General features: G+C 43.7%; 1 protein-coding gene across 1 annotated transcript in view; it reads left to right on the top strand.

The window, feature by feature from the left end:
- Positions 1-2,505: 2,505 nt before the first annotated feature.
- LOC126184880 (testis-specific gene A8 protein-like) overlaps positions 2,506-17,078 on the top strand; it is a 124,144-nt gene continuing 109,571 nt past the window's right edge. The window contains exon 1 of the mRNA XM_049927510.1: positions 2,506-2,788. Coding sequence (XP_049783467.1) covers positions 2,569-2,788 — 220 coding nt within the window. The 5' untranslated portion in view covers positions 2,506-2,568. The remainder of the gene's footprint in view (positions 2,789-17,078) is intronic.

The following is a 17,078-nucleotide window of genomic DNA, read 5'->3' as shown; positions in this document are numbered from 1 at the left end:
TCTCATATGTTGTTGGCGAATTGAATAGCCTGGTTTCGTGACCTATGGGCGCTTCACACTGCACTTTCTCCGATTTTTCAAAACATAGGCAGAGTTTTCTCCGCCATTACGTATTGTTGTGGCTGTGTAGTATTTATTTGTTTCGTAACGTGATTGGCTGGGTGAGGCACGTGAGTCTCAAGTCTATTTGGCGTCTGTGGTTGTGTGTGTGTGTGTGTGTGTGTGTGTGTGTGTGTGTGTGTGTGTGTTCAGGACTGGGGCGGAGAGAGAGAGAGAGAGAGAGAGAGAGAGAGAGAGAGAGAGAGGGGGGGGGGGGAGAAAGAAATGTTTTTTCCCCATGAGTAGTTTCAGTGTGGGTGTTATTTGTATAGTTCTTCTATTCTGGCGAAGAAGGTTTTCTTGCACAGTGATGTGTATTCATTGAATACCTCGTCACCTGAGCTATCCAGTCATGCCTCATCGCCTAATTTAAAGAATCAGTCTGCTGATAAGACGAGGAATTCTACTTTATGCAAGACACCTTTTTTGTTTTGTTTCACCCAGACACGTTTCAGCACTTTTTGTGCTTTCTTCAGTGGGTTACTTTTTATTTTCTAACTGTAAAATTGTTTCCTTCCTTGGGTTTGAATAAGGCAGAATTTCTCGTCCTATCGGCAAACTGATTCTTTAAATTAGGCGATGAGGCATGACTGGATAGCTCAGCTGATGAGGTGTTGGTTACTCATTGCATATTCTCTAAATAATAATGTGTCTGTAAACTGACCTACTTTAATTTACATACTACTCAGTTTTGTTTAAATTACAAGTATTCACCTCTCCATACATATATATCACATAGGGTCGTATGTCTAGTCATTCTTTAGGCGCTCCATTCTTGAACAGAAAGAACAGAATGGGTAGAAACTGTGGGGTCCTGCCCGCTCGTCTCTCATAGGGTGCATAAAGGATGCCGCTTTCTTGGTTAGCTATACAACAATTGAAGCAAATCACATTAATGGTTATTATAATAAAGTAGACTGACAATTCTTAACTTCTGTTTACAAGAACGTGTCGCAAGTGATTGGCGACATGCAAACAGTCAGTGTCCTTCGCTAATTACAATGCCCATGTAAGTTATTCACACTCGCTCATAAGTCACTGCTATCGTTAATATCACTGCCTCTCTGCTAGTGCCTCTGCTGACATCCGTCTTGTAGTGTCCGGGCCTGCTAGTGCCGGTCTAGTACTGTCCGGCCGAGGCTGGCAGGAGCGACGCTTATATTCTCTTCGTACAGAGGCCGCCCCTGTCGTTGTGCGGTGCTAGTCAGCGGGCCATTGGCTGACGTTGTCTCACAGCCTTCTCTGCTCTTGCGTTCTTCATCTTCGTGCCGGCGCTTGCCGTTAAGCCGGAAGAGAAACCTTAATCTATGATACAATAACAAGAACACACTTCATGGTGATTTGCGGAGTATAGATGCAGATGTCAACGCTTGATCCTTCCAACGGCCAGACTACCTTTACATCCATATGTTTATTCTGCAATCCACTCTCAAATATTTGTCAGTGGGTGCATAGAACCACTTTCAGACTATTTCTCTATCGTTCTGCTCTCGAGCAGAAAGTAGATAAAATGAACACCTAAATCTTTCTGTGCGAATTCTGAATTCTCTTATTTTACCATGGTATTCATTTCTTCCTATTCAGGTGGCACTCAACAAAGTATATTCGTAGTCAGAAGATAAATCTGATATTCGTAATTTATCGAAAAGATCTCCTGAAATTAAAAACGTCTTTGTTTAAATCATTGTCACCCTAACTCATGTATCATATCCGTGACACTCCTTCCCCTGTTTCATGATAATACAAAGCGAGCCGTCCGCCAAATCTGTGTAGTAAGGATCCCATACCACGCTGCAGTACACCAGACGAGGATGGACGTATGTAGTGTAGGCACTCTCTTCAGTAAATTTGCTGAATTTCTAAGTGTCCTACCAATAACACTGGACTCGCATTCGGGAGGACGACGGTTCAATCCCGTCTCCGGCCATCCTGATTTAGGTTTTCCGTGATTTCCCTAAATCGCTTCAGGCAAATGCCGGGATGGTTCCTTTGAAAGGGCACGGCCGATTTCCTTCCCCATCCTTCCCTCACCCGAGCTTGCGCTCCGTCTCTAATGACCTCGTTGTCGACGGGACGTTAAACACTAATCTCCTCCTCCTCCTCCTACCAATAAAATGCGGTCTACGGTTCGTCGTCCGCCACGACGTCTTCTGTGTGAAGGCTCAAATTTAGGTGTTCGTAACTGCAATCCATGGTATTTAATTGACTTGACAACGTTTAAATTTGCCTTTGTCGTGTAATGGAGATGGACACTATTTTCTTTTGTGAAGTATTAAGCCGCATTCGTTTGCTCGTTTTGAATTGGCGCCGCGCTGCGCGCAGAGCACCGAATGCCGCCGAGCGGCGCTGCCGTCGGCAGCACTGGCACCGCGGGGCGGCGCCTAACATATTGGCAGTAGTGCTGAGGGGTCGGTGAAGTCGCGCGGTGCATCTGTGCTGTAGTACTCAGGTCAGATATTTTTTCCGCAAATGTCACAGCCTATGGTTGCGGTTGCGGGGCCCAGCGGCGTGAACCCACGCCGTCGAAAGTTAGTCGACCAAGATGTTCCTGCTGTATTGCGCTCGAAAAAAGCTAAACGAGCGCGGCTTTCTCGTCGCCAGCGCAAGCAGCGCATTATTGAAGAGAACGAAAAGTACGAACAGCTTGTACTCTTCTGGATAAGAATCATCAAGTACTTCATGAATAAGGGTGAGTAAATCAGCAAGGCTCCGTCCACTCGTACAAGCTTTACCACGCGCCTATCTGTACATTACACTTTGTTACGGAAAACTTTTGTGTATTTCCGTGAAGACTCGCGGCAGCTGATAAACGTCTTGGATAAACATTCAATTGCTGAAGATACTACATGCGCAAACTCATTTTGCACGGTCAAGCTTGTACTTGTTGACGTGATCCGTCATGAAGTCCAGTCTTTTGTATCAATATTTTTGTTTTATGACTGACCCTGTTGAATAATTACTATTATGGTTTTGTAAGGTAACAAAAGAATATAGACCAAAATGAGAAAAAATTTGAGGGAATAAAGTTTATAGTCATATTGCATGTTATTTGAATATTCTTTTCAGTCTTCATATTTGTTGTAATGTACATTATTTACGTTTAAATTCGTAAAGTGCACTGAACACAAATTTTGCATGGTTAACTGTTGCAAACAGTCATTTATTGTATTATTTGTTTTTGTTCTGTACTAAGCGTACTGGAATTCAAGAGTCTTTTACAGCAGCTTCGTTTTCCTTTTATTTACAAAGCATCATCGGTGGTGGCTGTTGTTTATTACTCCTTCACATATGTTTTAAAATCGACAAATTGTCCCTTCGTTGTTGGAATTGGTTGCAGTAGAGAACACTTGGTTACGCTTACTCCCTTTGCCGTTTTTCGGTTGTAGGAACCCTCTTTCTCTTTGCTGCTCCCGCGTTGTTTTGCACACCACTTTCGCAAAACCTCACGCAAGAAAATTTACTGTGGTTTCACCCGCTTTGCAGGACACAAAAACGCTGTGCTCAGTACAAAACAGGTGAAAGAACTATAATTATGTCTATAGAGGCAACCTGTATGAAGTTTAACAAAGTGCAGTTAAGTGCACATAACACAAATGTAACAAAAGGAAACCGGATCCTAAAACCGAAAAATCAGGAAACGTGACATTGCAACCAGCTTTTTTTCTAGCGACAGCCCCAGCCAACAACGAGGAAAAATCCTCAGAAGCTATGAAACGGAGGAACTAACACCAACCACCACTCATGACATTTGTTAAAGAAAAGGGAAACGCATTTGGTGTAAAACTTTCTTAAACTGCAATACGCTCAAGACTGAGAAAAACGAGTAATAACTGACAAATGCATTAGTACTATTTGAAGGATAATTTTTTCATGTCTTTTAGCTTCATCTGAAATTAAAATGACAGTCATAGACAAAAATGCTTATCTTCAAGAATTTCAACGTGTCTTTCAGTGCTGCTCCAGAAAAAATCGTCGAATACACTACGGAAATTATTATACTACTGTTACTATAAGTATATCGGTAAACGCTTCTATTATAAGGTGTTATCAACCAAACAATGTGCAATGGAATTAATTTCATTCCAAAAGTTATTATAGCGAAATAGAGACCTAAATAATAGATAAGTTGTATAGTGCTGACACTATATCTTGGCAGTCAACAAACGAGGGCTTTGACCTCCGGATGGGAGAGGAGCGGAAAGGGAGAGTGAGCCCCACCTCCCTCTAGCAGCCTCCTTCCGTTTTCTCTGTTCCTGCGAAAACAGAACCTTTGTGTTGTACGAGTCGTACTCGAACTCCGTCATGGATCGTTCCAAAATAAGAAAATAAATGACGTACGACACAGACATGGACGTTGGCAGAAATTAATCCAGCTGGAGGGAGGGAGGTGAACATAAATGAATTGGCCAGGTTGAAGACGTGTCATGCCAAGAAAAGTAAATTTTGTAGGTGACACATAAAACTTCCAATATCCGAGAGAATAATCGCGGTTATCCATTCAGTATATGAATAAAAACTCTGTATTCCAGATTTGGGGGCGTGACGATGAGGCAAGTGTCCCCCTTACGGACATAGTCCACTCTGTAACCTCTAGAAGTGTGTAACGCCCTGTATGACGGATTGAACCCTGCTGGAGGCAATATCAATGTAGTATCTGAAAGTCTATCGAGGAAAGCCATCCCACTCTTCCTCAAGAGCCGAAAGCATAGAAAGTAGTGATATTGGATGTGGGTTTGGGGCGAAGCCTATGTTGTAACTCATCCGGGAGGGGCTATATTGGGTTGACGTTGCCATTCCCTACAGGCGAATCTATTTCAGAAATATTATTGTCTACAAACCATTGCCTCAAATATGATGCTTAATGACAGAGTACATTGTCATGCTAATACAGTCATTGACCTCGAAGTTTCCTGTACTGTATACAGTACACAATGACGTAAATTTGTTCATCTACTTCCACATTTAGCGTTTCCTTGAGCTCAGTTACGGGTCCACATCATTACCACGAAAAACGCCTCTGGGAAACGAAGATGGACGAAATTTTTTCTCCAGAATAGAGAAAAGTGGCAACTTGTCAGGGCACTAGCCGAACCGGGACCACCAAAGAGAGCAATACGCGGCTCAGATGGCCTCATATACGACTCGCTTGGCCATGCTGAATTTTATGCCGACATATACGAACACCACATGATAGCTCTGCCCCACAGGATGCAGAGGACGCAAGGGATGATGCGGTATCAGGCAACGAATCGCCGACTTTCTCCAACTCCCAACACAACAGAGGCCTTTTGTTACCACTACCGTTAAAAAAAAAAAACACCAACAACAACTCATCAGATAGACGAATAATTCGTCGCATATCAAGAACTCTGTGAGCAACGCCGATCTTAAGCATCTTCCGAGGAAGGCCATCATTCTCTTAACTCGAATTAGCAACAGGTGCTTACTCAACGGTTACTTCCCTGCAATCTGAGGATGGTGATGACGATCCCTATTCCCAAAAGAGGAAAAAACGCAAAGTTGCCATACAGCTACCGCCCGATTAGTCTGTTACCCACACTCGGTAAAATATTGGAACTAGTGCTGCTACAGCGTCTCAAAGACTATCTGGAAGAAAATAAAATCATCCACCACGAACAGTTTGGCTTCTATCCACGGTTATCTTCGGAGCTTCAGCTCCTTCGGATCACAGAATCCATACAACTCAACCTGAACAGACGAAACTCCATAGTTGGATTTTTCCTAGATATCGAAACGGCATACGATCGGGTGTGGCGTAATAAGCTTATAGTCAAACTAGGCGACTGTTACATCAAGCTGATTAACAGCTTCCTGCAGGACAGGCGTCGTTTTGTACAAATCGATGGGAAGAAGTCATCACTGAAAACTATCTCAGCTGGTTCATCTCAGGGATCGGTGATCTCGCCATGCCTTTTTTAATTTGTGTATTAACGACATTCCCAACATTCAGCAAGACACCGCCAGTCTGTACGCCGATGACACGGCCTTCCTAACCTCTGGGTGGAACATCGAACAACGTGTCAACAGGATGCCGCAACAACTTGACGTCACCGAACAGTGGGCGAAGAGCAATAAAATCATCCTAAACCCTACGAAAAAATACTGTTTACGAAGAATCAGCCGCAACTGAGGATGCGACTTGCCATCAATGGACAGTCAATACACTGGACTACGACGACGAAATACCTGGGGGTGATATTGGATAAAGGGATGACTTTTACCCCACACGTACAAGACAGAAAATTGAATACTATGAAGATGATACGGGCACTCACGCCGTTTTTCACGGGCAGGAATTTAAACCCATAAACGAAATTAAAACTTTATTGAGCAACAGTACAACCCTCACTACTGTACGGCTCGACGTCTTGGGCAACAACATGTGACTCTAATATACGTAGTTTGCAACCACTACAAAACAGGTGTTTGGAGTTGAGCCTAGGCAACCCAAGGTGGCCAGGACGAGAGAAATACACGAGCTGACTGGAGAAAAATACGTCGCTGAGAAGATAAAAGACCAGACAACCCGTCTTTTCCACAAACGAGACGAGTACCAGGGTAATGTCCGCCAACTTGCGAATGTGGGCCAGGCCCAGCCACGACATTGCCACAAATACAAGGTGCCTCGAGCCATTATTGCACCCCCACAGCACCAGCAAAGATGGTGCAATGTTCAGTTTTTCGGTATCTTACATGTAAATAATTACAGTCAATCACTCGTACGATTACCTAACCAACGCACTCAATGGCCTTAAGGATCCACATAGAGCCCAAGTTCCTTTGCAAGCGAATGCACAGTAAAGCGAAACTATGTCACATACCTTGCTTCCCCAGAAGAAAAAAAACGCCACACTTTAGACAAAATATGCAAAAAAAATAAAAAACAGAAAAAAACACTCCCATACCTCAACACCATCTCTTCCGTACTTCACTGATGATGCTAAACATGATGGCAAGTACCGCTCTCCAGTCATTCGTCAAACCGAAACCTTACCATAAGGTAAGCGTAATTCATCACTCCAGATCATTTCTTTCTAGTCATCCACTGACGCCGGCCTGAGTGACCAAGCGGTTCTAGGCGCTACAGTCTGGAACCGCGCGACCGCTACGGTCGCAGGTTCGAATCCTACCTCGGGCATGGATGTGTGTGATGTCCTTAGGTTAGTTAGGTTTAAGTAGTTCTAAGTTCTAGGGGACTGATGACCGCAGCAGTTAAGTCCCATAGTGCTCAGAGCCATTTGAACCATTTCATCCACTGTCCATTGGCGTTGGTCTTTACACCACCTCAAGCGTCGCTTAGTGCTGACTACAGAAATGGCTTATGAGGAGCTGCTCGACCGTTGTACTCCTGACGCACAGTTACTGTGCTAGCTGGACTGCTGTTAGTACTTTGGATCTCATGAGTGATTTCTTTCCCTGACTTCATGCGATTTTGTTTGCCACCATCCTCGGCGATGCTGAACGATCCCTGTCCGTCAGTACATGAGGTCTACCTCGTCTTGGCTCAGCTGTGCTTGTCCGTTCGCGTTTCCACTTCTCAGTTACATCAGCAACATTTAACTGGAGCAGATTTAGTGTTCAATCCAGCCCAGTCGTCCAGTATTGGGTGTCTAGGACACCTGCTTTATCGGATCGCTAAACAACAATCAAACAAATCGTATTAATGAGATTTATTATAAAATGATTTAATACAACACTTAACTTTCTGTTACACAGATGTGTCGCAAGCAAAGGGCGAGAGACAAAACAAAATCTCTCTTCGGTATAACAATTCCCAAGTCCGTGTTACAAGAGATTAGAGTTGACGCTTCTACCCACGTTGCTAGTCTTCAAGCTACTCTTCAACTGGGCCGTGATCAGTCGAGCGCAGCCCTTGTGTCATCTTCGCATAGATGCCGCTGCTGTTGTCCTCCTGGAGAGGGGTCGGTCAGCGTGCAATCAGCTAACGTCTTCTCACAGCCCTCTCTGCTCTGTAGTTCCCGACTGGTGTACCAGCACTTGACTTTACGCCGTGACATTCACAACAGTTGAAATGTCCCTGATGCATTTGTTACTCAGGTTACATCCAATGGCTAGTCCGCGTTCGAAGTCACTGAGCTCTCCTACCTGATACCTTCTGGCGTTACTGCTCCTCTACCAACTGCCTGCCTCCTTTTACAATTGGAAGTACGCCTCTCGTGACATCAACTGATCAGTTCCGCACTATATAGGTATTTATGGATACTCTTGATCAGATAGTACGAGGTGCATTCAAGTTCTAAGGCCTCCGATTTTTTTTCTAATTAACTACTCACCCGAAATCGATGAAACTGGAGTTACTTCTCGACGTAATCGCCCTGTAGACGTACACATTTTTCACAACGCTGACGCCATGATTCCATGTCAGCGGCGAAGGCTTCTTTAGGAGTCTGTTTTGACCACTGGAAAATCGCTGAGGCAGTAGCAGCACGGCTGGTAAATGTGCGGCCACGGAGAGTGTCTTTCATTGTTGGAAAAAGCCAAAAGTCACCAGGAGCCAGGTCAGGTGAGTAGAGAGCATGAGGAATCACTTCAAAGTTGTTATCACGAAGAAACTGTTGCGTAACGTTAGCTCGATGTGCGGGTGCATTGTCTTGGTGAAACAGCACACGCGCAGCCTTTCCCGGACGTTTTTGTTGCAGTGCAGGAAGGAATTTGTTCTTCAAAACATTTTCGTAGGATGCACCTGTTACCGTAGTGCCCTTTGGAACGCAATGGGTAAGGATTACGCCCTCGCTGTCCCAGAACATGGACACCATCATTTTTTCAGCACTGGCGGTTACCCGAATTTTTTTTTGGTGGCGGTGAATCTGTGTGTTTCCATTGAGCTGACTGGCGCTTTGCTTCTGGATTGAAAAATGGCATCCACGTCTCATCCATTGTCACAACCGACGAAAAGAAAGTCCCATGCATGCTGTCATTGCGCGTCAACATTGCTTGGCAACATGCCACACGGGCAGCCGTGTGGTTGTCCGTCAGCATTCGTGGCACCCACCTGGATGACACTTTTCGCATTTTCAGGTCGTCATGAAGGATCATGTGCACAGAACCCACAGAAATACCAACTCTGGAGGCGATCTGTCCAACAGTCATTCGGCGATCCCCCAAAACAATTCTCTCCACTTTCTCGATCATGTCGTCAGACCGGCTTGTGCGAGCCCGAGGTTGTTTCGGTTTGTTGTCACACGATGTTATGCCTTCATTAAACTGTCGCACTTTCGACACATCCATAACTCCATCAGCACATGTCTCCTTCAACTGTCGATGAATTTCAATTGGTTTCACACCACGCAAATTCAGAAAATGAATGATTACACGGTGTTCAAGTAAGGAAAATGTCGCCATTTTAAGTATTTAATACAGTTCTCATTCTCGCCACTGGCGGTAAAATTCCATCTGCCGTACGGTGCTGCCCTCTCTGGGACGTATTGACAATGAACGCAGCCTCATTTTAAAACAATGCGCCTGTTTCTATCTCTTTCCAGTCCGGAGAAAAAAAATCGGAGGCCTTAGAACTTGAATGCACCTCGTATATCAAGGATAGACGTAGATGATATTTATGTTCTCATACTGTGGTATAGTCCGCCCCTGCTAGCTGAGTGGTCAGAGCGACGGAATGTCATACCTAACGGCCCGGATTCGAATCCCGCCTGGTCGGAGATTTTCTCCGTGTAGGGACTGGGTGTTGGGTTGTCCTTATCATCATCATTTCATTCCCATCGACACGCAAGTCGCTGAAGTGGCGCCAACTCGAAAGACTTGCACCAGGCGACCGGTCTACCCGACGGGAGGCCCTAGCCACATGGCACTTCCATTTACTGTGGTATAACAATCTGTTTCAATCTGTTAATGACCAAGAAACAACTCGAAAATGAATATTAAAATCTAACGAATTACTGTTTGTTTCGTTTAGTTATGTTATGTTCCGTAGATCATTTTCACGATTATTTTATCGATATGATGTGAAAAAAGTCAGATTACAAGATATACAGGGTGAACCAAAAGTCCAGAAACACCCTCATAAAATTCAAATGGAGTAGCAAACAAGGAAACAGAGTCCCTACACACGAGGAACGGGAAGGGGGAAACTTTATAGGCTATGCCACCAACATGGCGGCCATCTTAAAAGCCGCCATCTTGGATTCAACTCCAAAATTTCAAATGGGAATGTGGTCATGTGACATATCAAACAGATAGAGAATTTCACCAGAAAACCAATGCTGTTGTTATTTTAAACATAGCTTTATTTATTCTCGGCTTATAGCCAGTTACATGTGGCAGTGGTGGGACGTTCGGCAGCATGTGTGTTATGTGCCGAAGAGACATTACACTGATGTTACACAGTCCTGAGAGACCACCAACAGTCATAGGAATGGCTTGATGTGTTGTCCATTATGTTGGATTGTTAATGCTATCCTCCAAACCCAGTCCTGACGAACTTTGGTCACGTGGGATTAACCGAGCGGTCTTAGGTGCTGCAGTCATGGACTGTGCAGCTGGTCCCGGCGGAGGTTGGAGTCCTCCCTTGGGCATGGGTGTGAGTGCTTGTCCTTAGGATAATTTAGGTTAAGTAGTGTGTAAGCTTAGGGACTGATGACCTTAGTAGTTAAGTCCCATAAGATTTCACACACATTTGAACATTTTTTTGATGAACTTTGACCAACACATCTGGCTGAATTTAGCCACACGCATTAACAATGCGCTGCTTTAGATGATGCAAATCCCGTATTTTCACAGAATAAACCAGTGCTTTGACATGACCCCAAAGATAAAAATCCAAAGAAGTCAAATCTGGTGAACGTGGTGGCCACTCCACAGGACCCCTACGACCATTCCACTTTTGAGGGAACTGCACATCCAGGTATGCTCGCACATTGTGCCCATAATGTGGTGGGGCTCTATCATGCTGGAAGAATTCCGGAAATGTCCCGTCCTCCGTTAACAACGAGGGAAACACTTCTTCATCCAGTAACCTCAGATAACCGTTGGCTGTTAACGTACCATCAATAAAAAAAGGTCCAACGACTTTGGTACCCCACACCCCACACCAGACCATCACTTTTTGTGAGTCGACCGATTTGGAAGCATCAATCCAGTGCGGATTTGTGTCGGACCAGTATCTGTGATTCTGCTTGCTCTCTGTTGCTTCATCGGTGGCGGATTTTGGTCTTCCAGCCTTAGGTTTAGCTGCGACAGAACCTGTTGCTCGAAATTTGGTCAAAAGCTTGGCAACTACGCTGTGAGTGATGGGCTGTCTGGTTGGGTGACGACTGTTGAAATCCTCAGCAATGACCCGTGTGCTTCCTTATCCTGATATCAAGATGATTTCAATGCGTAATTCATGTGTTAAGGATATTTTGTAACCTATAAATAAGGAAACAATGATTAAAACGTTAGCATGAGTAAATGATACTTAACAGTTAAACACATGTAACATATCAGGCATGGGATAGTCGCTTTGCACCGTTTCAGACTCGATTTTATGATTTCTCAGTACGTAATACTCACGCTGCCAAGCGTCCCACTGGTGCCGCCAGTAATTGGCTGTAAACCGAGTATGAATAAAGCTATGTTTAAAATAACTACGGCATTGTTTTTCTAGTGAAATTCTCTATCTGTTTGATATGTCACATGACCACATTCCCATTTGAAATTTTGGAGTTGAATCCAAGATGGCGGCTTTCAAAATGGCCGCCATGTTGGTGGCATAGCCTATAAGGTTTCCCCCTTCCCGTTCCTCGTGTGTAGGGAATCTGTTTCCTTTTTTGCTACTCCATTTGGATTTTATCAGGGTTTTCCGGAGTTTTGGACCACCCTGTATATACACACATGAATAGTGCCAATATAAACATTACTGAAATTTTTAGTTCTACCCATGCAACTACATTTAGAGGTACAAATAGGTTTTTTTTCTGCACTTTTAGGACACCCATTACACCCTTTGGGTCTTCTTTTGGAGCCAACATTTCCATTTTTCAGCACGACTGAGTGCAGTGCACGGTCGACGTGTGCACGTGCTCGCTCTGTTGCCGTGTGGGTGTGCGCTCAGGTCCCTGTAGTGGCGAGTTTGGGGCCTCATCAGTCTCACAGGGATAACTGCTTCTTCCGTAGGCAGTGGTCTTACGGTCCGTTCAGAGGCTTTTAGTTTACGGCCTCCGGATCGTTTCTTACTGAATGACTCCAACAGTTTACATTCCTCATCATTATCGCCCCACTGCTGGATACAGGCTTTATTCAGACTTTTCCAAGCACTATAGTTTTCAGCTACTCACATCCAGATCGCTCGAACGTGATTCCGAACGTCGTTTCTTCCACCTTCCATTATGTCTTTTCTCCCTCACGTCTCAAGTCGTGGAATCTTGCAAAGAACTTCCTTGGTCCATCTACTAACCATTCAGCTCGTTGCAAGACCCGCCCAACTTACGTCTTTTTCATTACGGTCGTAATTACGTCTTCTACCTGAGTCTCTCCCCATAATTCCCAAAATACATATCTCGGTTGTTTTCTGAGCAACACACAGTTTTTAATCGTTCTGTCCAGTACCTGTAGAAAATGTTGGTTGTGAATTTTTATTTTCAAATACATCAAAACCCCATTTCGAAAATGCTTTTTATTGGACCAAAAGCACTGCAGGCTATTTTAGTCTTCTACCTGTTTCTTTCTTGTACCTCCAGTCCTTTTCTTCAGCTTCCTAAATACAGAAGACCAATCAGATGGTTCTACGGTTTCACCGTTAATGAATTTAATTTGTACTACGTTTTTTCGACATGTTAGTTACACATTAAGTTCATTTTATAGTAGATGATTTTCAGTTGTACTCTTACGCTTGCCAAAAACGTACAAAATCCCCGATGATATCACAAGTAAGCGCAGTGAGAGTAGGTGAGCTTGAGAGAGGTTGGCTTGACGCCACCATTCCGACAGCGACAGAACATTCTTCCAGGGAGTCCTTGACGTTTCATAAAGATGTGCCGATCTGCTGCCGTTCTGCGACAGCTGTTGTGGACGCCAACATTTGAGATGTGAATCTGACCTTACGGAAACCACCAAACACTTTAACATGGATGCTGGCCCGAGCTTTGAACCCTGGTTCTCCCGTGCGAGAGACCAGTGTCTGAAATAATGGGCCTCTCCGCTAGGTGGCACGCCCGTAGGTATACATACTCGCGTACAATATGGATATTTGAAGAAGGTTAAAACCTATTTCATCCATATATATCACTTTTTAACTTCTACTGTATCTTCCCGTTTTTTCAGTAATAATATTTCAGCGACAGTGTTCGGCAGAGAAATAAAAAATGGCCATGTTCCAACTTGCTAAAATGTCTTTCTTTATCCTTGAATTGGTCCGGCGTGCAGAATAAAGAAAAACATTGTTAGTTTCAGTAAGAAACGTTTGTGAAACAAACGTTTCCGTATTGTCTGACCTGAAATGATGTACCCTACAGAAAATATTCCAGTAATATTTTGCAATTAGAAACACAGACATTAAAATTCTGGCAAGAACTACGTCCCAATGAACACATAATTCATAGTGGATATCTAAACTATTACACTTTTACCTTACCACATTTACCTCGGTCTTCGTTACTTTTGGCGCCTGTAAATTTTCGTCTTTTTTATTGTTTCCTCTTTCACTGTGGAGCCTCGCCGATGGATCATCTGAAAATAACATAATGTTATCGGATCCCGTATGGTATTCAGGATGATTTCCCCCAACCAGCTCAATCTTGTGCAATAAGTGTGTCAGTTATGTAACAGCTGATTGCTTTCAGCCCGTTCAGAGGTCAGTAGAAAGTTCGTAGCGCATTTCCGGAACTATTCTGCGACTCAATGAGACGTATGGCCACCTGCTGGGTACAAGGAATACCTCTTCAGATTCAGTTCCTGACTGCACAGTGCAAGAACATATAAATCTTCAACTTCATTTATCCGTCGAGATTTTTTTCTACGTAGTTCTTCCTTGTGAATACTAAAAGGAACATAAAATACTACCGAATATACTATCGAATGCTGAAGTAATTTATAGAAACAGTGCAGCAAAAAATTCTGAATTGTCGAGGTAGTTTCCGTACTGACCGCGCAGAAAAATATTTGCCATTAGCCTACGATTATTCCCCTCTTAGAATATAGGAATGTAGACGTTAGGAGTAACAAGCTAATCTCTTAGACATAGTCAGGCGATGTTCTTTTACTCTAGTCTTTGATCACGATATAAATTCCTTCGGCGATGACCGGTTTCAGTCAGTAATGGCCATCTTCAGCAGTTTACAGAGCCTTTTGACTCTGTCGTAAGCCAAACATGGCACTAGTTTCACCAGCTGAATCATAGTCGCGAATATAAACCGTGAGCCAGGTACTGTGAAATGTTTGTTTGTTCCAGTCATTGATCACAATATAAATTCCTTCGACGATGACCGCTTTCAGTCTAAAGAGGGTCATTACTGACTGAAGCTGGTCATCGGCCAAATGAATTTATATTGTGATCAAAGACTGGAATAAAAAACATTTGACAGTACCTGAATCACTGTTTATATTCGCGACTGTGTCGCAGCTGGTGAAAGTCAGGGGAGGTGGCCCAGGGATTAAGACATTGCTCTCGTTATGGGGAGCGGGCTTAGGATGTACATCTGGCCATCCAGATTTAGGTTTTCCATAATTCCTCAAATAATAGTGGTGAACGTCTAGTAATTTCGACATCTTCGCTACCGGTCTAAGACAGACGACTCTTATTTGGGGCAAATCCTCTTCCGGCTTCCGAGATTCATGTTTCCTGTTTCTATAAATTACTTCAGACAAGTGCTAGGATAGTCCCTTCAGGAAAAACACATATGATTTCCTTCCCTCTCCTTGTGCAGCTGAACTTGTGATCCGTTTTTAACGACGTCAGTGTCGGTGAGAATTAAATTCTAACTTATCCTCATTTGCTGCATGGAGTAGAGGGGAGCTCCTTCTGACTGGTTTGATGCAGCCCACACGTCTTCCTCTCCTGAGCCAAACTCTCCATCTCAGAGCAGTACTTACACCGTCCGTTATCGACTATTTGTTCAACATATTTCAATATCTCTCCTCCCCTACGATTTTTGCCCTCTACGACTCCCTCTAGCTATTCCTTGATGTCATAATAAATTTTCCATATTCCTGTACCCTCTTCTAATCATATTCTGAAGATAACCTCCTCATTTCTTATCGTATCAGTCCCCTTAATTTTCAGCATCGTTCTCTATCACATCATCCCAAACTCTTCGATTCTCTTTTCCAGTTTTCTCATAGTCCACGATTCAGTTTTATAGAACGCTGTGACCCAGACACACCTTCTTCTTCCTCGGGTTAATGTCCATTTCTTCTTAGTAGTGGACTCCTTTAGAGAGCAATGATTTCTGTGCTTGTGCTAGCCTGCTGCTTATATCAGTCTTGCTTCATCAGTCAGGCTTTATTTCACTTCCAAGTGAACAGAATTCCTTTATTTAGTCTGCTACATAGTCCTCAATTCTGATGTTTATCATGATTCTCATTTCTGCTACATCTCCTTACTTTCTTTCATTCTTGTCATTATACAGCATTCATTAGGCCGTTCATTTGATTCAACAGGTCCTGTAATTTTTCCTCAGTTTAACTGACAAGAAGTGTCTTCAGCTAAACTTGTCATTAGTATTAGGAAAAAGTCTGTTCTGCCCCACTCTGCATTGTTGCCAAATGTATCCAAGATGGCGGCGATCACGTAATGGCAACAGTACATGACGTCATCTAAGATGGCGGCCATGATGTAGTTCAAGATGGCGGATTTTGGCAGGAAGATTGAATTTTGGCAGAAAGAAGATTAATTGGGGTACCTCCACTAACCTAACCGCCCTCCCCTCCCATCCCCCAGAAAAACAGCAGGTAGTTCAAATTCCAACAGGATAATGCATCACACCACGGTTATCTCTACTAACCTAAAAAAATCGTGGAAGATGGGTCACTTGGGTTACCTCCACTAACCTAAGTCATATGACCGCCACCACTTCCTAGGAACTGGTGCCAAGTTTGAATTTTGTGGTAAAGAAAGTTCAATTCACATATCTCTACGAAGCGAAGAAAATGGCGCGAAAGAAGGGACACTTGTACTACCTCCACTAACTTAAGTCTCCCAACCGCCACCACCACCTAGCGATTTGTGGGAAAAGAACTTGACCAGTGCTGGACATAAGTCTTTATTATTTTGCATGCAGCAGTCTTTAAACAATTTCATGGCATACAGCCATCCAGTCTGTTCACCACATGTTCCAGAATCCGACTAACCTAATACACACAACCACCAGCAGAGGGTACTGTCGTTCAAGATGGTAGATATGACATCAGCTGATGACACAAGTACTGTTATCCAAGATGGCGGCAAACAGTGTGCTCACCAAGAAGTCAGGACCTAGTACACAGTACTACCACCAGAGGGTGCCAACGTCTGTTCCATGACGTAATCTAAGATGGTGGGGGGAAATGGCGGGAAAATGATTCTGCCTGTGGTGGACATGAGTTTTTATTTTGCAGGCAGTGTCTCCACCATGAGATCTAGAGTTCAACTGACATAGTATACAATGCTGTTACAAGAGGGTGCTGTCATCTCTCGTGTGATGTATCCGAGATGGTGGTCTGGATGGGAAAATGGTGCGAAAATTACTCAGCCTGCGGTGGGCTGCAGAGGAGAGTGAGGGAGGAGTGTACTGTATTTATTTTGGAACATTTTATTTGGGGATGGAGTATGTTTATCACACTGACGCAAAACACTCGCCCTGATGTACTTGAGGTAACAATACACAGGCTGCAAACCAGTAAACTACTTCTAAACAACACTCTCCAGATATGCAAACAACTCCTAATTTACCGAAATCATTTCAGCAAAGACATGCAAACTCCTCCTAAATAATGCAGTACACTGATGTGCAGGCAGGAAATCATAAACT

This window comes from Schistocerca cancellata, chromosome 4 (assembly GCF_023864275.1).
Source record: "Schistocerca cancellata isolate TAMUIC-IGC-003103 chromosome 4, iqSchCanc2.1, whole genome shotgun sequence".
NCBI lineage: Eukaryota > Metazoa > Arthropoda > Insecta > Orthoptera > Acrididae > Schistocerca > Schistocerca cancellata.
The sequence above is the reverse complement of the archived record's forward strand: the minus strand, read 5'-3'. Positions and strand labels throughout refer to the sequence as shown.